Here is a 22,846-nt window from a genome sequence, read left to right on the forward strand (position 1 = left end):
AGGTAAAATGCACCAATTGGAAATCACTAACATGGAAAGGGGACCTCATGGTATACTGGCTACCTCTGTAGTGGTATTGGCTGTGAAGAGGCATGAGGGAGCCTTCTGAGGTGCTGGATCTGAGTGGTGGTTAAATGGTTGTATACAAATGTGGTTAGCTGGATATCTTAGATTGTACATTTTATTATATGTAAGTTATACTTCAATTTAAAAAGTAGGGCCTCAGGTACCTCATATTCAGCTGCCATCTTTTTTCAGTGGTACTTTCCATGCAAAGTTTATATTCCTGAGGACTTAGCCCTGGGCTCTCTCCTTCCACTTCCTTGAACATGGCAGTGGGCACTTTAATGTTACAGCAGCACAGATATTTGTCTACATTCACTCTAGACTCTTCATTTGGTCAAGCTCAATAGAGCTTATCCTAACTGCAGCTTTGAAAATAAGCAAATGACCTGACCTCACCCAAATGAATGAAAGAGTGGCATTGGTGAAACTCCAATGACATATGTGAAGAGTAATCATTCATTCATTCCCCAAACAGAATTTTAGCCATTATCCTGAATAAAATGAATATGAGAGATCAACCCATCAAGTACTTGGAATGTGCATCAACCATTAGTGCTTCCCAGATAGGGCTGGCCCCATGCATTGGTGAAGTAAGCAGTTTTCTCCTAGTCCTCCCACTAGGACGCTGTCATAGTCAGCTTGGGCTACCATAACAAAACATCATAGACCAGGTGACTTAAACAACAAACATTTATTTCTCACAGTTCTGGAAGCTGGGGAGTCCAAGATCAAGGTGTTGGCCAATTTAGTTCCTGGTGAGAACACTCTGCCTGGCTTGCAGACCGGTCACTTTCTCACTGTGTTCTCACATGGCAGAGAGAAAGAATTTCTCTCCAGTCTCTTCTTCTAAGGGCACTAATCCCATCATGAGGGCTCCACTCTCATGACCTAATTACCTCCCTAAGGCCCCACTTCCTAATATCATCGCACTGCGGGGGCTTCATTATATGAATTTTGGGGGACACAAACATTCAGTTTGTAACAGACACTCTGATTTTGCAATTCTCTCCTAAGTAGCTGGAAATACCAGCGCTGTGTTAACCAACAAAAGAAGGGGTGCCATTTTCGAGGGACCTCTTAATTATTTGGGAATGTAGGGTGGGTTCATAATGAGTGTGCTGGAGGTAGGGGGGCAGGAAGCCCTATAGCCTCTCATTAGCATAGCTTAATTTATCAGAGCAGCTAGTTGCTGATTAAGAATTTTTTAAATGTCTACTGGTGCCTAAGCCTGCACCCAAGAATCTTCAAATCCCTGGGTGATGGTAGTGGCATGGGGGGGAAGGGCAGAGGGTGGGAGCAATGAGTTCTGGCTGGGAGGAGTACCTGGAACATTGTTCAGAATTGCCAGTGCCTGGTAATAATAAAAGTCAGACAGACTTTTGCTTGGTTTTTATTATTTTAAAGTTCTCTACAGACGACGTAGCCACCTATAGCCTGCACCCCATCTGAACAGCTCCCACTGCCCTGCATTTGGTACAATGGTGAAGGGGTATGCTGAAAAAGTGAGGGGTGAGGGTGGGCAGGATAGACTGGTTAGAAGCCTTCAAATCCATGTTTAGAAAAGCATCAAGATAGCACTTTAAAAAAAGATGGCACTTTTTGTTCATTTGCCTATAAAATGCATCTGGCCACCAGTAGCTTCTAGGCCTCCCCCAAGGTCTTAAGTGAGTGGAGTGTGACTAGCAAGCTCTTAAGGACTTAAGTTGGTCTCTACAGAGGAAGGTTTTATTGTGTTTTTGTTTTTATCTTTAAAAAAAAGTTATGCAGAGCTTCTTTTTAGCATCAAATGATGAAATGTGTATGTCCTCAAATATGCATATTCTTAGACCAGCCTAGGTCTTTGCCCCAGTGCTAGCTATTGTCAATTATTTCATTTGTCTTTGCTTTTCTGTTAACTGGCAACATGATCCCAGGATGACTTGTCTAATTGACTTCCGGTTAAGATTCTTGCAATGCCACAGTATTAAAAACTGTAAAACTAATTCCTCTTATCTGCAAATCTCTCATCCTGAGAGATCTTTTGGGCCTCACAACCCTGTGAGGGAAATGGAACTGCTGTGTTTGTCTCCCACAATGAGCTCAACCTACCTCAGTGGCCCTAGGAAGACTGAACTGTTTATTCTAGAGGCAGAATCACCTTCATTTGATCCTGAGCTCTGCTCTGTTAACTGTTCTATGAACACAGAAAGCGTGAGGCAGAAGTTCTCACAAAGACAAATATCTCTAAAAGACCACTCCAGGAGCTGGGACATTGGTATACTGAGAGCCGGAGTGAAAGTCTGGCTTGTCACGTTGTTTCCCTTATCTGGAAAAGACCACCATAGTCAACACCTGCCTTACAGGAAGATTGTAATGGCTACTGGAAAAATATAGATAACATATTTTTGTTCTGGGGCTCTGGAGAATCAGATATTCTTATCACTTTGGTCACCGGTTGGGAGATAGTCATCATAACAGACCACTGAAGAGAACTGCACAGGAACTCTCTGGGGCCAAGCATGTGAGCCAACTGGTCCTGTGTCTGCTTCCCTTCAGGGTGGCTGAGGAAGGGGCAGTTGTTTGAAGCTCACTACTAAACCCAAGGAGGAAAACATGCCTATTGTGGCTTCTCCTACATGTCAGATGTGACCTCTTTCTCTTTCTCTCTCTCTCTCTCTCTCTCTCTCTTCTCTCCTGTTACAGTAATCCGGTACAACAGTGATCTGGTACAGAAATACCACCCTTGCTTCTGGATCGATGGGCAGTATCTCTGCTGCTCTCAGACAGCCAAAAATGCTATGGGCTGCCAAATTTTGGAGAACAGGAATGGAAGTAAGAGATCTGATCAATATAATTTCTCCCTCCTTTGACTATCCATCACTTTTTCAGGGCTCTATCAAACCCAGGTTTGTACATTTTGGCCAGTGCACAAAGGAGGGTGGGAGAGGAGATTAGTGGGGGCCAAAATTCAGCTGGTGCTCTGCTCTTCCAGCTGGGCGACCTAGCATTGGGCTGTATCATTCCGGACTTTTCCTAACTTACGTAATGTCAATGAGTACAAGAGTAAATTTCCTGACCAAACCTGTCCTTGGGCCCTTTCTGAAGATGCACTCTGTATCCATCGTCACTGGTTTCTCACTTTGCAGGCTTAAAACCTGGGAGTTCGCACAGAAAGACAAAAAAGCCTCTTCCTCCCACGCCTGAGGAGGACCAGGTATACAGGGAAATTGGGTGCTGCTACTGTTTAAATTGAAACTTGCAATCACACCCTGAAAACAGACCAAAGTCTTAGAATTCTCCCTGGGATTTGGCAGTGTAAATTGGTATTCTTGCTGAGACAGGGGCTGTGTGCTTCTATTTAGGACTTCCTCTTCAGTGGAGAGATAGAGGGCTAGTAGGAAGCTCTTGGCAACCATTTAATCAAATCACCTGTTTAAAACAAAACAAAGCCTGATTTTTTTAAATGAAAAATATTTTCAAACATAAAGCTGAAAATTTTTAACAGTGAATATCCATATACCCAACATCTTGATTTTATCACTATTATATTACTTTAAAACTTGATTTTGGGGGTTATTTTTTGAGGTCTAGAAAGCTCTTTCTCATATATTGTAAGTAAGCAAGGCAGGAATTATTATACTCATTTTACAAACTAAGAAAAGAAGATTCAGAGCCACTTAGTAGGTCCATGTACTAGTTTAGTGCCAAGAAGCTGTCCCGATTATGGCTGTACATGGTTTTTGTCCAGAAAGTTTAAAAATACTGATGCCTGGGTCCAGCCCTCAGAGGTTTTGACATAATTGGTCTTTGAAACTGCTTAGGTGTCAGGATTGTTAACCGCCTGCTAGATGGTTCTGATGTACATTCCAGGCTGAGAGCCCCTGCATGGGTGCTTAAAACTGGTTGTTGAATGAATGCTGAATAAACCTTTTATTTTGCCTGATTTGGGTTAGAACAGTGTCTCCAGTAAGCCAGAGAGTTGGGGAAGAACAGGAGAGTGCTTCATATCTAGCCAACATCTAGCCAACCCCACCCCTACTTTTTCCTCTTAACAACACAGATCTTAAAAAAGCCACTGCCCCCTGAGCCAACAGCAGCACCTGTCTCCACAAGTGAGCTGAAAAAAGTTGTAGCCCTTTATGACTACATGCCAATGAATGCAAATGATCTACAGCTGCGGAAGGGTGACGAGTATTTTATCCTGGAGGAGAGCAACTTACCCTGGTGGCGAGCCCAGGATAAAAATGGGTGAGTCCACGCCTGCCCTTCCTGAGCCTTGTGCCCACCTACTCTATACACACGCAAAATCCTGCGGCATAATTCCCCTACTCAGTATCCTGATCAGAAATTGTTCTTCCCACACCAAAAGGAATATGCTCTCCCTCCAAGTACTTCTCAGAGGGCAGCTCTACACGTGGCTACCTCTCTGAGCCTGTAGAGTCTGGCCCACATGTTGTCGAGCACATGAAATCAATGCCGCATGTGCAGAAGCTACACACTTCACTGGCCTAGCCATGCATTGGCAACATGATTCTCTTTGAGGGAGGGGCATTTTATATACCTCCATTCAAGATTGGTTCTGAGCCCAAGGATACAGGGCATCCAAATCTGTCTCTCACCCAGGATGGGAAGTGCTGGATGATCTATCACGTTGTCTCCTCTACAGGCAGGAAGGCTACATCCCTAGTAACTATGTAACCGAGGCAGAGGACTCCATAGAAATGTATGAGTGAGTATGCTTATGTTCCTAGCGCACAATCTTCCCAGAGGAACTAAATATAGTATAAACTTTTTTTATACTTTCAACAAAATTTTGATTTCAAGATACCTATTAAAATCAGTGTCAACTGGGTCAAATGATGCCACTCAAGTTAGTGCCTGTCTTACCCTCATCCCAAATGCCCTGTTGATGAAAGCTGGAGAGGTCACCACACCCCCTCCTCCCCCCAAATCCAGAAGAACCACACTAAGACAACCTGATAGGAAACATTTGAAAGGTGAAAATGGCAAACTTCTGTGGATGTGCTTTCTCCCTAATCATGGAAGTGGGTTGCCCTTGAAGGCCCTGTCCCTGATCCCTTCCCTGCAACCTTCTGCCACCTGCCTTTGCCCTCTACTCTCCATTTCCATGATTCTTCAGTGCCAAGCACATTTTGGGAAAGGGATGTAGTATGCTACGCACATGATAAGACACTCAGTAAATAGAGGTTGAGTGAATTGACTGACTCACTGGCATGGATGAGCCACAGATAGCACTCTAATCTCTGAGCCACTTACACCATGGCCTAGGAGCCACACAAGCACTCTCTCTTTACAGGTGGTATTCCAAACACATGACTCGGAGTCAAGCTGAGCAACTGCTAAAGCAAGAGGTAAGTATGTGACCACAAGCAAATAGCATTCTCCTTGCACAGCAAACAAGGATCCTGAATTGCGGGCTTGCTGCTGTCCGCCATCTCCAGGCAAAGCAGTGTCAACGCTGTCATTTTATGGGGTCCCAATTATACTTTTCGCTGTCAAAAGCAATGAGGCTGCAGCTCAAACATGGAACTTGGCAGTGAAATCAAGGCTTCTATAATATTTTCTCTCGGGTTTGGGCAGGTGGGATGCAGGTGTGAGCACCACTTCCTCATGACGGTCAGCTTCTTTTTCATCGTTTCAGGGGAAAGAAGGAGGCTTCATTGTTAGAGACTCCAGCAAAGCTGGAAAATATACGGTGTCTGTGTTTGCCAAATCTACAGGGTAAGTGTTACTGTTTCAAGGCCCTGGGGACAAAGGACAGGGGTGCCCAACCAACAGTTCCTTAATGAAGTGCTCCTCTCACATCCTCTGTCACTTAAACTCAAAACTCATCTCACTTCACTTCTTGGGCCCTTTGGACCCTTGTTCCCAAGTTGCTGACTCAGCATCCACTTCTTCAGGGAACCTCAAGGGGTGATACGCCATTATGTTGTGTGTTCCACACCTCAGAGCCAGTATTACCTGGCTGAGAAGCACCTTTTCAGCACCATCCCTGAGCTCATTAACTACCATCAGCATAACTCTGCGGGTAAGTACCAGGGGAACCAGAGAAGAAGGGTGTGACAAGTACCAGGAGAAGCAATTTAGGACAAGGTGGTTAGGGGAAGAATAAGCCTCACAGGGTAATGGGAATTAGCTGTGAAAATAAACCCCTGTGATGCTGGGTCGAGGTCAAGTGAAGAGGTGGTCAAAGGCAGACCTTATGCCCAGTAGGGACTGACTCCTTATTTGGTGATTGATGCTCAGTGCTAAGGAAAGACATAAAGGAGACTGGTAATTAATCAATCAGCAATATTCATTGTGTTCCTGGTGTGTTCTCAGCAATTTTCTTGTTACTAGAGAACACATGAAAACTATTAGTTGAAGTCCTTGCCCTCAAAGGACATACAGGCTCAAAAACATCAGAAGAGAGTTTCTAAGCAGTGTAGACATTCTAAAAACTGGGAGATTGGTGAGAGCACGAATACATGGGAAAAACTTCATCAAGAAGGCTTGCTGCTGTCCACCATGTCCAGGCAAGGCAGTATCAAGGCTGTCATTTTATGTGGTCCCAATTACACTTTTCAGTATCAAAAGCAGAAGTAGGATGTGAGTTAAGGCTAGGCTGGGAGGTGGGGATATATTTAGCTGGGTTGTATATTTCAGTTAGCATTCTCTCTTTCTTGTCCCTGAAAAACATCTGTAAGAGGAGAAACTTCCAGAAAAATTCGGGTTGATGGAGATCTTCTGGGACTCAAAATGTACTAGAAAGATGAACACTGGAAGCGTGAGGCTTTAAGTGAGGGTGTGTGAGGCATCTCACCCCCTGCTCCGCACCAGCAGCATGACTCTCTTTGTATGTTTCAGGACTCATATCTAGGCTCAAATATCCAGTGTCTCAACAAAACAAGAATGCGCCTTCCACTGCAGGCCTGGGCTATGGTAACTGATTATTTCTCTAGGGTAGGGTGGACCGGCCAGTTGGAAGGACTACATCTGGCAGACGCAACCAGACCTTGCCTCTCAATCATCCTTGCAGCACACTGTTCTATCCCAGCTGCTGCGAGGAAGGTTAAGATGGAGCCAGACCAAAGTTATCTAATGATTTTCCTCCCTCTGGTGGCTCCTACTGGGACTGCAAAAACATAGATTCATAAATGGATTTATTTTTTAATTGTGGGAAAAAAAAATCATAAAGGGATTTTAAGAGGATGTCTAGTTTATCTTCTTGCTTTATGCCTGACTTGTACCTAAATTCCCAGACTCCTCCAATCAGTAATCCCCTGTCCCTGAGATTTACCTGAGCAAAGATGGATTAGTACCCCTGAGAATTTCCCTTTTACTGCTTGTCTGTTTCTACCCCCAGTAGGGATTCTTATCTATTGTAGAAATTATACATACATGACTCCCAAATAATCACATCAAGGCTTTGTTGTTATAGGATCATGGGAAATTGATCCAAAGGACCTGACCTTCTTGAAGGAGCTGGGGACTGGACAATTTGGAGTAGTGAAGTATGGGAAATGGAGGGGCCAGTATGACGTGGCCGTCAAGATGATCAAAGAAGGCTCCATGTCTGAGGATGAGTTCATTGAAGAAGCCAAAGTCATGATGTGAGTTACAGTCCAAACTCAACTCTCCATCCAGTCTAGGAATTACCAGGATGGTTCCCACTGGGTTTTAAGGTGATTTATAGTAAGAGAGATTTGGGACCATGGCCTGAGGTCAAACTTTGATTGGTGGGAGTAACTGCTAAGGTAGCCATTTCTCTTAGATATTGGTGGAGAGTAGTATTGATCATAGGCATGTACCATCTCAGTAGAATTTGGGGGTAAATGTAGAAAATGAGACTTTCAAAAGGAAGACATTCTGATGTAGCCTTAGTGTTCATTCAGCCCTGGGCTTGTTTCCTGTTCTATTGATGGACTCCAAATCCTGGCTCACCCTCATATATTAGGCACTTCTGGAGTTTAGGGTAGGAAGGAGGAGCATCAACTTGTTATTTTGGTCCCTCATCTGACACTCTACTCCCAGGCCAACTCCTTTCCTCCTCAGCTCCTTTCTGAATAGTATTCAGAGCCAGAAAGGGAGGACTGGTTCATTGCCTTTCCTGTAGGAATCTGTCCCATGAGAAACTGGTGCAGTTGTACGGCGTCTGCACTAAACAGCGCCCCATCTTCATCATCACTGAGTACATGGCCAATGGCTGCCTCCTGAACTACCTGAGGGAGATGCGCCACCGCTTCCAGACTCAGCAGCTGCTGGAGATGTGCAAGGATGTCTGTGAAGCCATGGAATACCTGGAGTCAAAGCAGTTCCTCCACCGAGACCTGGTAGGACCTCAGAAGGATTGGCCTGGGTCCAAGGGCTGAGGGGGTGGAAGTAGCAAAGGAAGACCTATCACACATGGCTGAGGAGGGTGGCTGGAGCCATCATTTCAGTTTTATCTAGAAAACACTATAAGTTTGGTGAGCCTCTTCCCCAGTGGTCAGCCAGTCAAAGATCTCTGGCCTCAACACCACAGGTTCTGCCATGGTGGGAGCTAGAGCACTCACTCCCAGCCCCCTACCATGACAAGGAAATGGTGGGGTCCTTCAGGGGCAGAAGGGCAGCCCTGCTTCCTGATGGGACTCCTCTTAGCACAGAAGCATCATTTTGGTTATATCAGAGTCACAAACTGGGGGTCTGTTGGTACATTTGGGTTTTTTTTAATGTTATATATTAGTTAGCAAACACTTAAAAACATTTCACATTAAATAACTGAATTTCCAGCTTCTCTTGAAAATCTAGACCGTCTTGTAACACCAGGCCCACATTCTCATAGGCCACGCTAACAGTTGGCTGGAGCTGACACCTATGAAAATGCGGGCCTGGTGTTACAATATGGTCTAACTGATTACAGGAAAGTGGCTGGCCTCCTTTAGACCAGATACTTTCCTGACACCTCCACCCACCCACTTCACTCTGTCACTTCACCTGCCTGGCCTCTGGAGGCATCCGAGTTTGGGCCCCTGTTTATTTCAGCCAGGTCAAGGCTCAAATCGCCTTAGTCCCACTGGTAGAAAAGCAGAAAACAAAACACACTTGCCTTCTGTTCTCCCTTAACTCTCAGCATTTCAATGCAGGAAGGGTTGTCGTGGAATTGCCAATGTGAGTGAAATCATTCTGCAAGTCCTCAGTGCTTTACTTATGACTACAGGGGTTGCTCTATATGTGGTGGAAGTGCATCAAAATTTCTCAGTGGCATCAACTGACTCCTGTTAGGTGGGAAGGTGTCTCTATGTGAAGATGAGGCTTCCCTGGCTTCACTCCCCTGGTGGGCAGAAGTTTTGTGCCTTTAACCTGTGTGCCAGGGACAGAGTCTCACTGGTATGTGTTGCACTGCAGGCGGCCCGAAACTGTTTGGTAAATGATCAAGGAGTTGTTAAAGTATCTGACTTCGGCCTGTCCAGGTGAGTGTGCCTTTTCCATTTTTCCCTCTAAAAGTAAAAATGGCACGGTACAAACACGAGGTGACACTGTAATTTTTAATCCTCTCCCTTTTCCCCCTAATTCTAGTCTTTTCCACCATCTTTCTATACCTTTTCTTTCTCTGAATGGTTTAAGTCACTTTCCACCTCTTGTTTTATTGTTATATCCCTCTCTTCTCCTTTCTCCTTTGCTCTTTTTTTAAAAGCTAATTTCTCCAATACTTTATGTTGATCTGTTAATCCTGTTGACTTTACTCCATGTCTCATTCTTTCCTAATCAGTCTAATTCCCACTGACAACTGCAGAATAGAAGGAAGGGAAGGATGAGAAAAGAGAAAGGAAAGAAGGCTAGAGAAGAGGAAGGGAGTACCTATTAGATCTTATTTCACTTCATCCTTGCTGTAACCATATTGTCAACCAGGAAAGCTAAATCAGATATGAAAACAGGAATCTGTTAGAAATAACATTTGTAAAAGACACTGGTTGGCCTGTAGGCGTATATTTGTGCAACTCTTGTGGCTGTGCCAAGAAAATTTAAGCAAATATCAAGCTCTCCAAATTCTAACAGTAACAAGTCCTGAATCCTTTGCAGGTATGTTCTGGATGATGAATACACAAGCTCAGTAGGCTCCAAATTTCCAGTCCGGTGGTCCCCACCAGAAGTTCTTATGTATAGCAAGTTCAGCAGCAAATCTGACATTTGGGCTTTTGGTGAGTGGATAAGATCACATGGATTATACAGCTCAAAGGAAAAGGAACGCAGTGGAGGAAATTCACACTCTGTAACCTGCACAGAGAGACTGTTATTTGTTCTTGCTTTCATTCATCTAATTCTTAGGGAGTCAGGCACCACAGAGGTTTCTGGGGATTAAAAACAGTAAACTAGACATGATCCCTGCCTTCTTAGAACTTAGAATATATTGAGGGAAACAAACAATTCATTCAGTATGCCACAGCTTCTGAATACCGATTATGTACCAGGGACTCTGCCAGACCCTATAACTATAAAGACAAATAAGATGCTGTCTCTCTCCTAAAGGACTAATAGTCAAGGGCAACCCTGATAACCCTCCAGTGTACTCAGTACTATAGCAGAAGTTTGAACAAAATGAAAAAAAGCACAGAGGGGGGAACCAGATGAATGTAATGTTTGAGGTTGATTTAGGAAGACTAGGATCCCTACTACCCAGAAACAACACATTTTATTTTCATTTTCTAGGGGTGCTGATGTGGGAAATTTACTCTCTGGGGAAGATGCCATATGAAAGATTTACTAACAGTGAAACAGCTGAACACATTGCCCAAGGCCTACGTCTCTACCGGCCTCATCTTGCTTCCGAGAGGGTATATACCATAATGTACAGCTGCTGGCATGAGGTAAGTGTTTTATTGGGACCTCAAATTATTTCCTTGAACCTACTTTCCCATTTAGCTGGCCAAGCACCCCAGCCCCACTCTCCTGGGCCACATAGCAGCTGGGCACAGACAGACAGCTGTGCACATTCTTGGATCCTGGCCTACATCCCAATCATTTCACGGCCAGAAGTTTTTCCAGGCCCATTCCAATTCTCACTAGAGTATCATTAGCAGACCCCAATACCAACTTGGCTTTAGGGAGAGGGGTGTTGTGGGGCCATGTCACCTAGCATAAGCAGGCAGCCAAAGGCACTCAGACAAGTGTATGGACATTAAAAAAGAAAAATCATTAAAATCTGTGTTCATTCCTTTGGGAGTCATTGGCCCTTTCTTCTACTTTACTAACTGCACACCTTTTCTGGCTGTGGTCCTAAATGAGATTTTTTTTTAAACCCTAAGGCCTGAAAGGAAACTAAAATGGGTAGTGCTCATGTTTTTTTTTTTTAAATACAGTGCATTATGGGATATGTGGGTAGATGTGGTATTTTGAAAATAAACAGCCTGTCCCACTATTAAAATGCTTTGCTGCTCTCACCTTGGGTTCTTCCAGGGGTGCCTTCTCCACTTTCAGTAGATCCTTGGCAACCTTAATTTGGCAACCTAAATGTCTAGTAGGAAATAAGTGCTCAGCTCTTAGTTCTGCCCCACTAGAAACAGGGAAAGACAGACAGTGTCCAACAAGCATATATGTGAACCTGGAGCCATCTCTGTGGGGTGAAAAGTGGGCATTTGGATCAGAACATGGCTCCTTTCCCTTAACAAATCACTGAGGTCACAAAGAAAGTCTGGAGAAAGGGAAAACCCCTAGGAGCCATTTCCCTTCTCTCTCCCATGCCAAGCAGGATTAAGGGTGATTGACTATGCTCCCTCCCAACTAGGACATCCTCACTCTGCTAGTTAAGTATTTCAGACAGGCACTTTCTCCACAGCCTGTTTAAAGCAGGTAGTCATGAAACTGGATTCACATCAGAATCCCTGGGAAACTCTTAAAACTGCAGATGACTGGGCCTTATTTCCAGAGATTCTGATTAGGTATGTCTAGAGTGGGACTTGGGTATGTCTTTTTAAACTTCCCAGGAAATTCTGATACTCAGCTAGGTTTGAGAATTCAAAGGAACAAGAAATTGATGACTTTTTGGTTCTGATGGATTGAGACCTTTCTTGCATGAATATGCCCTGAGTCACTAAATACCTCAGGGGCTTATGGACCAATGGCTATCACAGAGGGCCTTAGTCTGGAGGCCAGATGGTGGTAGTAAGAGGTCCCAGGTGCTTAGGATCCCTACCCAGTGATGCAGCCCATGGTCTTGAAATGTTAATTCCTTTGTTAACTTTGGCTACAGGATGGTAGAAACAAGTGTTTGAAACCAAACTAAAAATTATCACAGCTTATAGGATTTCAGCTCTGTCAACCACTTAAACTTCTTTGGTTGCCACTTGAGGTTCCAAAATAAGAATGCATTGGTGCACAATTATGTAATGAATTTTGCCCTTAGTTTTAATCAGTGTTTGTCAGTGGAATTTTCACATTGTCCTCACCACATTAACCACCCGAGTTACTAAAGATTTAAAGTGCACAAGGACTTTATGGAGCACTTCTATTTCTCCCCCCACCCCTTTTTTTCTTTTGGTAATCCACAGGGTATGCTACTGGGCATATAGCATAAACTTCATAAACATTTGCTGTTTACTCACTGTGCTTCCCTTGAATTTTGGACTCTAGTCCACTATAACACTCTATTTTTTCTTTGGTTTTAGAAAGCAGATGAACGTCCCACCTTCAAAATTCTTCTGAGCAACATTCTAGATGTCATGGATGAAGAATCCTGAGCTCACCAATAAGCTTCTTGGTTCTACTCCTCTACTCCACAAGCCCCAATTTCACTTTCTTTGAGGAAATTCCAGGCTTACAGGCCCTGGAGCCTTTGTGCTCTTGCTGAATACACAAAGGCCCCTCTCCACATCTAGGAATGCCTTTCTATCTCTTCCCTTGGATAGTACCTTCTGAGCAAAGGCCAAGGAATTATTGTGCCTGGTATTTTCCCCCAGAGAGGAAATTTCCCAAGAGTATTAAAACAGACTGAATTTGGGATGGAAACATTTTTGGGGAGGGAGGGAATGTAAATAGCCTCACAATGGGTCCAACTGCTCTTTGGGTAGGCAATAGAGCTTGCGGGGAGGGAGGCAGAATTTGGCAGGAATAAAATGGTGTCATAAAAATGGGATGGGAGGGTGTTTTGATAAAATAAAATTACTGGAAAGCATGAAAGTTTCTTGCTATTTCGATTAATCATGCAGCCTCTCTGAAGCGCCCTATAAAACTGCTGTGTGGCACTCGTCTGTCATAGTCCTACTGGGAGAACTCCACAGGATTCTCCGCATTTAACCCCTCTGGCTCTTGGAAAATTCTGCTTCTGAATCAGAGACAGTGATCACGAACCAAAGCACACTGCCTGACACTCAGTAGGCATTAGATACTATTGGAATGAATCTGACAGTTGGAGACAAATTCTGCCAGATCCTCTTTTCCCTACCTCAGGCGGGATAAACTCCATTAAAGAACTAGAGCCAGGGGCCCAGGACAGCTAAGTGACGGGCCCAGCAGTCCGGGCCGAGCACTAGCTTGGCAGTGGGGAAAGCGCGGGTCAATTTGGAAGCCGGCAGGGGCGGGGCTGTTGGGCCGGCCAGGAACGGGCCACATGGTCTGAAGTAACTTCCTTTTTTTACCTTCTTTCTTTCTTGTCTTTTTGAAATAAGGTCTCGACAGCGCCACGGCGCTGGGCGACGAGTCCTGTGACTTCAGGGGTCAGGTGTGGCGCCGCCGCGGGGTCGCGCGCGGGAAGGCGCGAGGCGCGCGGCGCGCGGGCGGCTGGGAGGAGCGCCCAGAGCGGGGGGCGGGCCCGCGCGTAGGGCCGCGCGCCGGCGCAGTGCGCTCCCCGCGCAGTCCCGGAGGCAGTGGATTGTGGTTCCGGTTCCGCCGCGGAGACACGTGAAGGTCGGTGAGTTGGAGCGGAGTTCGTCTCGGCACGCGTGGCCGCGCTGGGATGGAGTCCTCCTCGTCTTCCTCCGCAGCGGGTTTGGGCTCGGTCGACCCGCAGCTGCAGCATTTCATCGAGGTAGAGACTCAGAAGCAGCGCTTCCAGCAGCTGGTGCACCAGATGACGGAACTTTGTTGGGTGAGGAGCCTGGGGCTGGGACCTGGCCACTGTACCTACTTTCCTGCCCTTGCCTCGCGCAACTCGCCACGACGCCTGGGATTCGGGGAAGGGAGAGGACCCAGCAGCACCCCTTGGTTTCCTTAGGTTCCTCAGGTCGAGCCGGAAGGGAAAAAGAGTGACTCCGCTTCTCAGAGGGCTGTCACGCCGGACCTCGGCTTTGTTAGTGCAGAGGATTGGAGATCATAGAAGACTTATGCCGTTGTCCCAACCAGTACTTTAGGCACCTAAGGTTGAAGCTGCCAGTGCTGGTCACCAAGACTGATGAGAGTCCCAAGTACTGGGATTTCATTTTTGGCACCCTGAGTCCCAGAGAATCAGTGAATCTCCTGTCCCTGCACTCTTCAGAGTTTGCCTTGATTACTCAGTTGCTCTAAGCGTCCCTCCTGAGAAGTGAGTGGCTCTAGCCCACTAACTATAAAAGTGGGGTAATCTCTATCAACATACACACTTTTTTGCCTTCTTGTTGGATTGTTGTGTAATACCAAGCCGTTTCAGGTCTGAAGGTTGAGGAATTGAGTATGCCCAGTGAGGGGACTTTGGCAAAAGGGTAGAAGGCATTTATTTGCAGCTTGGGATCAAAATGTTCTCTGGCAGCCAAAGACAGCATAACTGCCCTGCCTTGACATACAAAATTCACAGAATTCAGAGGCCAAGGATAATTTTCCTTGGAAGTGGAGAGTCTGAGGCTTGTGTACACAACAGAGAATAATGAACGAAATTCATTTGAACCATAAACTTATGGTATTGCTGGACTCTGACCCTTAAAAAATGCTTAATCAACTCCTGTCTGCCTTGAACCAGAGTGCTTTGATTCTTTTAAAAAATCTGATTCATTACATTTGGACCAGCAGGTGGTGTGGTTAAGGACTCCTTTAAGAATCTGAAAGTTGTGGGCCCTTTAGGAAAATTCATACAATTTTCCATTCATCTTGAGAAAGGATTCAAGAGCCTCTGGCTTACGTAGGCGTTAAAGAATCTCCAGTCATAGATATTCTTTTTTCCTTTGGTAGGTTTTAGTGTGTCTTAAAGGCATTTAATGCAAGCAGCATTGTAGAGTTCTAACCAAATTCAGCGAAGGGTTAACTTCCCTTGTATTTTGCTGCCTATCTTGCTTTGTAACATCTCAGCTCCACCATTTTCTGGCCCCATGACTTAGGACAAAGCATCTCTGTGCCACAACTTCCGTAAAATGAAGATTAATAATAGTATCTATTCCATAGGGTTGTTGTGAGAATTTAAGGCTGTAGAAAATTGCCATAAAGTAAGCTGCCAAATGTGAACTATTATTAACATATCAGATACTGTTTTTAGGTGAAGTTTTTCCTCTAAGCAACAAGAAGCTCCCGTTCCTTTTTTTGCCAAGTTCCCTTTGTGATTCTGTATCTTGTCCTGAGCAGGAAAAGTGCATGGACAAGCCTGGGCCAAAGTTGGACAGTCGGGCTGAGGCCTGTTTTGTGAACTGCGTTGAGCGCTTCATTGATACAAGCCAATTCATCTTGAATCGACTGGAACAGACCCAGAAATCCAAGCCAGTCTTCTCAGAAAGCCTTTCTGACTGACCTGAGTATTACCTCTTTGGAAAAGGAAGGTAGTTCAAGAAATGAAGAGCAGTTGATGGGATGGTTGAAGAAAAGGCTGTGGGGGGATCGGCTCCCACCTTTGTCACTCTTGGGACATCCTGTCATCTGAGAATGAACAAAGACCAATTTTTGTGTGTGGGGGTGGTTTGAGGGTCAAATGTGTTTGGGGTTGTGTTTTTTAATGCTAATCTTGGGAAAACAATTGACAGATGAATGGAAAACTCTACTAGATGTATATTACTGTATGTGGGACGATGCTTTCCTCATAGTCCCATTAACTGCTTCCTATAATTTTAATAGTGGAACTGCTCTATAATTTGATAGTGGGACCACATAGGTAATAATCTGTTATTTGTGTGGATTCCTTTCAGATTTCTGGAGAGATTGATATACATCTTTGTGTCTCTCAGAAAGGGCAGCAGTGGGGGAAAGAGTAATTTGGTACTTTACTGTAGGCCTCCTTATCTAATGTTTGATTATCAGTGCTGGAAAAAAAATGTATGGATTATTCATACAGTACATTTCACCTTTCTAGGTTATCTCCCTCCCTTATACTGTGATTCACTTAAATATCTATATGTAAAGTACAGTCTTGAGCTAGTACAGGTAGCCTGAGAGTCTAGAGGCCTTTAGTTAAAGGAATCTAGCCAGCGAACATAATTCTCATACTAAACTGCCACAAGGAACAAGTTAACTTACCCTGTATGTCAGGGTCCAAAAAAATTTAAAGATGTGCCTAAATGAAAAAATAAGTTATAAAGATTTAGGCCAGTCAAAAACTAACAGCAGTTTCAGGTAGAGGTGCATGCCTAATGTAAATCAGCATAGTTTCCATTTACTGCATTCTTTTAATCACTGAAATAAAAGCTTCTACAAGATTCAAGTCTGATTGAGAAGGCTTTCTATTCTGGTTATCACCTACACCCAGGAGAGATTTGGTGTGGGCTGGTTCCAAGGCTGAAATGTAGTCAGCCTGGGTACCTGTTCTGTGAAAATTATGGCACAGTATTCCAGGGACTGCTGACCTTTTTGTTAGAAAAGAGAACCTAGAGATGAGATGGAGAGGGAAGGAATTCAGTGCTGATGGTTAGTTCCCTGAGTGTAGTAGAAGAGATTATAGTGACTGGATTCCCCTCCTCTTACTTCAGATCCTAGTGGACTGGAGTATAGACCTAAAGTGGAACTACTTGTTGGGAGCCTCTAGTGCAAACCCATGAAAGTTGAGAAATACACATTTCTAGAAGCCTCAAGTCCCTGTTTAACTTCCCACCATATAGGCACTACAAGGAAATTTTTAAAACTCCTGATGAAAACACAACTCACCAAACATTTAAATACCTACTCTGCCGGACACTGTTTTTGGTGCCAGGGTTTCAGCAGTGCACAGAAACAGTCCCTGCCTGTGTGGAGCTTCTGTTTTAGTACGGGGAGACAGGCAACAAACACATCCATATGTCAATATAATGAGTGCCGAGGAGAAGAAGCAGAGTAAGGGTGTCAGGGAATGTTTGTGGGGCATTGTTATTTTAGCTAAAGATGATTGGAGAAGGTCTCTTTGGGGAGGTGGCATTTCAGCAGAGACCTGAAAGAACTAAGTGACCAAGCCATGTAGGTATCTGAAAGAAGAACGTTTCAGGTAGGGGTGACACCAAGTCCAAAGGCCCTAAGGTGGAACTGCATGCTGTGACACCAGTGTAGAAGAAAAGTCGAAGGTCAGTATGGCTGGAGTAAAATGAGTAGGAGAATAGTAAGAAATATGGTCAGAGACAGATGGGGGGATGGCGGGTGGGGATGTGCTGATCATGTAGGGCGTTATAGGCCATTGTGAGGACTTGGCTTTTACCAAGCAAGATGGGGAGCCATTTGAGGGTTTTTAGCAGACAGTGATGTGATATGACGTGATATAACTTAAGTTTTAGCAGTGCCTGGCTGCTGTTTGGATAAAATGTACATGGTAAAGAAGTAGTAGTAGAAGCAGCAGGGTAGTAGGAATAATGGCATTCGAAGTGCAGGAGAAATCAGGCTTTTAGGATGAGTATCTGGTGTATACCTTGTGTCTATATGCCCGTGTTGATTCCCCCCCCCATAAAATTTAAGAGTTCATGTAACACCTCAAGTCATAAAGGAAGGATCCTTTAGCCTTTTCCATATTCTTACTTCTTCCTTTTTATTATATATTATTATATTTTTTACTGTATCATTATTTCTTATTCTTCATTACCTGTTAAAGTATTCTCATTACCTTTAGACACAAACTGATATGTCTGTTTTACAAAGTATTATTGCTTGCTTAGCTAACGTACGTAATAAGAAAGAGGATCTGTCAGATTCATGTAATACGCTTGAGCACCAAGTATATCTTCGACACTACTAGACACAGGACAAGGGGAATGAAAAGGTAGACCATTTGCCTGCATCCTCTTGGAGGTTACGTACCAGAGCAACAATTTGAGCTCATTTGTTTTGTCAGCCTAAGAAATTTATTTTCAGAACCTTGATAGAAAGGGTACTGTCAGCCCTAATGACATTCAAAGTCCTCATTTCAAATATTCAGGGTAGAAAATTCAAGACTCAATATAAAACAAAAGGATTGGATTAGCAGACTCTTCCTGAAATGAAAAGAAGCCTAAGATATAAAATATAAATACAAAGCTGCTCTGGTGGTGGAGGTGTCTGGAGGCCTGCTTGCTGTTGTCTCCTGCCCATCCCTATGCACCACCTCCCCTGGTTCCTAAGGCACTGTCTCAGGACCTCTAGGGTTTATGCAAGCATACTGTGAAAACGAACCAGACTATCCCTAAGGCCCCCGCCCATGAATGAACATTAGGGGTAACGCATACAAGGAAATCAAGAACTTGATATTTATTTATGCTAACAAATCTCCAAGAGGAGTGTGAATTAAAAAACATAAGTCAATAAACCCCATGTAAAATAGCCTTTACATGGAAAACAATTGATGGTGCTTTTTAAACCAATTTTTCCTTGTATCAGTACCTTAGTACAAAATTTTGGCCTAGGGAGATTTTAGCTCAGAGTCCTCATGCTCCCTCTCAGCCTCATTTTTTTGTTTTTGGCATCTTCTGGACCCAAAAGAGGTTGATAGAGAAAAGTCTGGTAACCTTCATTTTCATTCCATGGAGGAATAAGGGCACTGTTTACATTTATTGATCTTAAGTTAAATGACAGTAGGTATGGACCAAAAGGGATATCTCAAAAGCTATAGAGGAAAAATGGCCAAGAGCTATGGAAAGGAAACCACAGGAGGTACCACTAAAATTGTTGAGGGCCATATGCTGCCATTTCTTGAAAAGAATGGCAGAGCAGGTCATGACAGCAGTAGGGAAAAGGAAATACTACATGGGAATGACTGCATAAATACTGAAAATATCCAAGGCCCTGTTCAGATAGTTTATCTGAATGCTTACACAAATCACAAGGCAAATCAAGAGTATCCAGCCCAGGGCTGCTTTTGTGTTTGGCTTCCCTAAAACAGCTGCTCAAGGCAGTGTCCAAACTTGATACCTGACACAGAACGTGAGCCAACAGAAGAGCAGATGAGAATATACACCCGAGGTTACTCTGGTCATCCCAAGGTCCCACTATGAAGACAAGTAAGTGGAACTGTTCACAATACACAGGGCAAAAAAGATGAATCCTGCAATAAAAGAATTACTATTTTTAACGCTTATATAAGAAATGCTAAAGCTATTTGACAATTAAATCATTACATTCTTAACACCTTAACAAGTGAGCAGCATTTGAGCAATTAGCTGTTTAATCTATGAATTAAAAGTTGTGTATCTAAAGCTATGTCTTGGAAAAATCCCTCAAAAAGGCAAAGCCTATACAATATAATTGTGCTACACAGAAATACATAGAAGGGATAATTAGGATATGGCAAACCAGGATTCAGAGGTACTGACCAGGAATTCCAGATGAGCAAATGGGCCAACAGAATTTTGAGATGTATCTGCAATATAATAATAATAGCTATGCTTTATTGAGGGTATGCATACTGCTTGCCACACAATGTACTAAGTATTTTACATTGGATCATCTTTTTAAAAATTAACAATTCTGTGTGAGAGGAGCTATTATATTCATTTTACAGATGGAGAAGCTGAAGCTCGGAGAAATTATTCAAGGTTACACAGCTAATAAGTTATAGGAATAGGATTTGAGCCCAGGCAGTTTGACTCCAGAGCTCATGAGCTGAAATACTATACTAAACTGCCTCCTAAAGTGTTTAAAGATAGGAAGTAATGTTTCTCTAGAAGGTGGGGCCAGAATGATGGGAACATTTCATTCTAGAGATGCCATCGTAGAGTGGAAAGAGCCGGAGTTTTAGAGTTAGGCAGAACTGGGTTCAAATCTTGACTCGGCCAGTACCTGCGTGACATTAGGGAAGTCACTTAACCTCTGATCCTCAGTTTCTTTACAAAAAACTTAGATGGTAATGCCTACCTCACAGGGTTGAAAAATGAGAGTGCATGTAAAGTGCTTGGTACACTGTAGGTACTTTAATGTAGCTATCAGTTATTATTATTATTCAGAACTGAGCATCTTTGATCATCCTGGCAGAGTTGTTGTCTGGGAGAACAAGAAAAAGAAGTCACTTCATGAAGCTAACTAGTTGATAAAGTGGCAGAGCTAAAGGAGCATGTAATGTTAAGAAGTTTGAGTTTTATGTTGCAATCAATGGATAGCTGTTGGAGAATTTTTAAGTGGAATAATATATTTGTACTTGTTTCATGACAAAAGTACTACCTGCATGTTTTAAAACTTTCAAACAATATAGAATTGCTTACGATAAATGAAAGTCCTCCCCTTACCCTCATATATGCATTTAGAAAGATCATTTTCACAGCTATATGGTAGTTGGATTAAGACTAGGAGAATAGTAAGGGTATTTCGTTAGTTCAGGCAAGAGACTGTGGAGGATTGAATTCAGATAGTGGAAGTGGGGATGGACAGGAGGGGACATGTTAGGAATATGAGGGAGCTGTGAGAGAAATCTGGAGTAAAATGGAGAGGGAGTAAGACATTATAGGGAAAGAGGTAGGGGATAGAATAATGTGCCAGTGAGACCATGCCTTGGGACTCAAAGGGCAGCAAAAGTGACTGGGAAGAGAGGGAGATAACACAACTGATAACGTTGAACAGGCTTCAGAGAGGAAGTTACACAAATGGCCATCCCCATGGGTAACCCCTGGAATTTATTGCTGCCCTCCAATTTGAGGAACATAAGCATATCACCAAAGTCAAAAGATTACTCACAATGTTCTATAAACTTTTCATGGGAAAAGTTAGAAACAAGCCAAGAGGAAAAAAAAGATAAAATATTATTTGAGTTTTAACACTGTATTCTGATGAGGTAAGGGGGAATGAGTAGAAAGACAAAAAGGAAAAAAAGTGGGGAGGCAGGGAGTCAGCAGTACAGTTATCCCTACAGGGGGATTGGTTCCAGGACACCCCCCCACCCCTGCAGATACCAAAATATGCAGGTGCTTGAGTCCCTTATATAAATGTAGTATTTGCATATAACTTACATCCTGCTGTATGTATATTTTAAATCACCTCTAGATTACATATAATGCCCAATACAATATAATGTAAGTGCCATGTAAATAGTTGCCAGAGTTCAGGAAATTAAAAGTTTTGCTCTTTGGAACTTTCTGGATTTTCTTCCAAATATTTTCAATATGCGGTTGGTTAAATCCACAGATGTGGAACCTGTGGATACAGAGGGCCTATTGTATTTGTTAAATTGTCCTTCAGACCTATAGTTATTTCCTTAAAGCTTAAACCATTTGCTACATAACATGACTGGCGTGTGTATTAAACCAGTATTGTTCAAATTAAAAATCTCAGGTGGTCATGATATTGCTAGATGTACCTTGTCACTACAAAGGAAACATCAACACGGCTTAGTTGCAACAGCTATCCATCGTTATGTGGCAGCATACACCACCAGGTTGAAAGAGCTGATCCCCATTTCTCAAGCATTTTCTTATTTTTCTTTCCCTTAGGCAGGTCCCAGGGATGCTTTATTTTCTTCTTTTCTTGAAGCTGCCAACACTTTAAGGTTCTTCCCATCAGATTAACTATAATTCCTAATCACTCCATTCTCCACAGGACAAACACATAGGCTCTTAGCATAGTAAGGGTTTTGCTTTGAATCACCATGGGAGAATAGACATGGGACAACATGCAGAATAAATACAGGGAAGTTACAAAGGTTACAGAATTTTACAAATTTCTAACAATCAACTCTGATTCATATTCCCTTCCTTACTGATACAGTGATTACCAAGATCTCCTTCGGTCTTTATTCTTTAGTGGGCTTTCAGCTTCCCCACTTCACACAAAACTCAGAAGCGAAAAAAGAAAGGGTTATTAATTTTGTCTACATAAAAAATTATGAACAGCAAAAACTTCCATAAGCAAAGTTAAAAGAAAAAGAAATGGGGAACAAATATTTGAAACTTTTCTACAAAGGACCTAATTTACTTCTTATATAAAGGGCTCCTACAAGTCAATAATAAAAGAACAGTCACTCGATAGATGGGCAAAGGATATAAGGAGACAGCACAAAGAAATAGAAATGCAAATGGCTCTTGAACATGTGAAAAGATGTTTATATTTAAGAGAAATTTTTAAAACCTGCACTGAGATATCATCTTTGTGGGTGCAAGGAAGCAGGTACTCTTTACTGGTCAAAATGTAAATTGGTACCACCTCCATGGACAGCAGTTTAGCAGTATCTACCAAATTGATAGATGTATAAACCTATTCCAGAAATCTGACTTCTAGAAACTCATCCTGCAGATATACTCACATGTACAAAATGAGGAACCTCTTTATATACTGATATGGAATGAGCTCCAACACATATTAAATTAAAACAGCAGTATTTAAGACACAATATGCTACCATTTGTGCAAAAGGGGGGGATTAAAATACATGTACACATTTGCTTGAATAAGCATAAATTATCTCTTGAAGGATATTGTTAACATTGATTGCTTGCAGGGAGAGGAACTGGGTGGTTAGAGAGTAGGAGTGAGAGGGAGACTTTTTACTATATATCTTTTCTCTATGCCTTTTGAATTTTGAA

At 43.1% G+C, this 22,846-nt stretch overlaps 2 protein-coding genes across 3 annotated transcripts in view; both read left to right on the forward strand.

The window, feature by feature from the left end:
* BTK (Bruton tyrosine kinase) overlaps nt 1-13,200 on the forward strand; it is a 28,410-nt gene extending 15,210 nt beyond the window's left edge. For both annotated transcript variants that reach the window (XM_022580768.2, XM_022580767.3), the window contains exons 6-19: nt 2,749-2,877; nt 3,192-3,259; nt 4,106-4,293; nt 4,712-4,774; nt 5,363-5,417; nt 5,708-5,787; nt 5,967-6,094; nt 6,913-6,987; nt 7,487-7,658; nt 8,162-8,378; nt 9,433-9,497; nt 10,108-10,226; nt 10,735-10,892; nt 12,690-13,200. In XM_022580768.2, coding sequence (XP_022436476.1) covers nt 2,749-2,877; nt 3,192-3,259; nt 4,106-4,293; nt 4,712-4,774; nt 5,363-5,417; nt 5,708-5,787; nt 5,967-6,094; nt 6,913-6,987; nt 7,487-7,658; nt 8,162-8,378; nt 9,433-9,497; nt 10,108-10,226; nt 10,735-10,892; nt 12,690-12,761 — 1,589 coding nt within the window. In that variant the 3' untranslated portion in view covers nt 12,762-13,200. The remainder of the gene's footprint in view (nt 1-2,748; nt 2,878-3,191; nt 3,260-4,105; nt 4,294-4,711; nt 4,775-5,362; nt 5,418-5,707; nt 5,788-5,966; nt 6,095-6,912; nt 6,988-7,486; nt 7,659-8,161; nt 8,379-9,432; nt 9,498-10,107; nt 10,227-10,734; nt 10,893-12,689) is intronic.
* Nucleotides 13,201-13,311: 111 nt separating this feature from the next.
* On the forward strand, nt 13,312-21,400 carry TIMM8A (translocase of inner mitochondrial membrane 8A). Its single transcript, XM_022580769.3, has 2 exons — nt 13,312-14,107; nt 15,547-21,400. Exons 1-2 carry the CDS (start codon nt 13,976-13,978, stop codon nt 15,706-15,708), a joined length of 294 nt encoding a protein of 97 aa, XP_022436477.1. The 5' UTR covers nt 13,312-13,975; the 3' UTR covers nt 15,709-21,400.
* The last annotated feature ends 1,446 nt before the right edge of the window (nt 21,401-22,846 follow it).

Source organism: Delphinapterus leucas, chromosome X, assembly GCF_059928025.1.
Source record: "Delphinapterus leucas isolate spDelLeu-1000000601 "Yukka" chromosome X, BTC_Dleu_Yukka2, whole genome shotgun sequence".
NCBI classification, from domain to species: domain Eukaryota; kingdom Metazoa; phylum Chordata; class Mammalia; order Artiodactyla; family Monodontidae; genus Delphinapterus; species Delphinapterus leucas.

Bases quoted from the DNA above. Each gene is read 5' to 3' on its own strand.
- TIMM8A (XM_022580769.3), top strand. From the start codon at position 13,976: ATGGAGTCCTCCTCGTCTTCCTCCGCAGCGGGTTTGGGCTCGGTCGAC. The intron at 14,108-15,546 runs GTGAGGAGCCTG...TGTCCTGAGCAG, and splicing joins AGATGACGGAACTTTGTTGG to GAAAAGTGCATGGACAAGCC.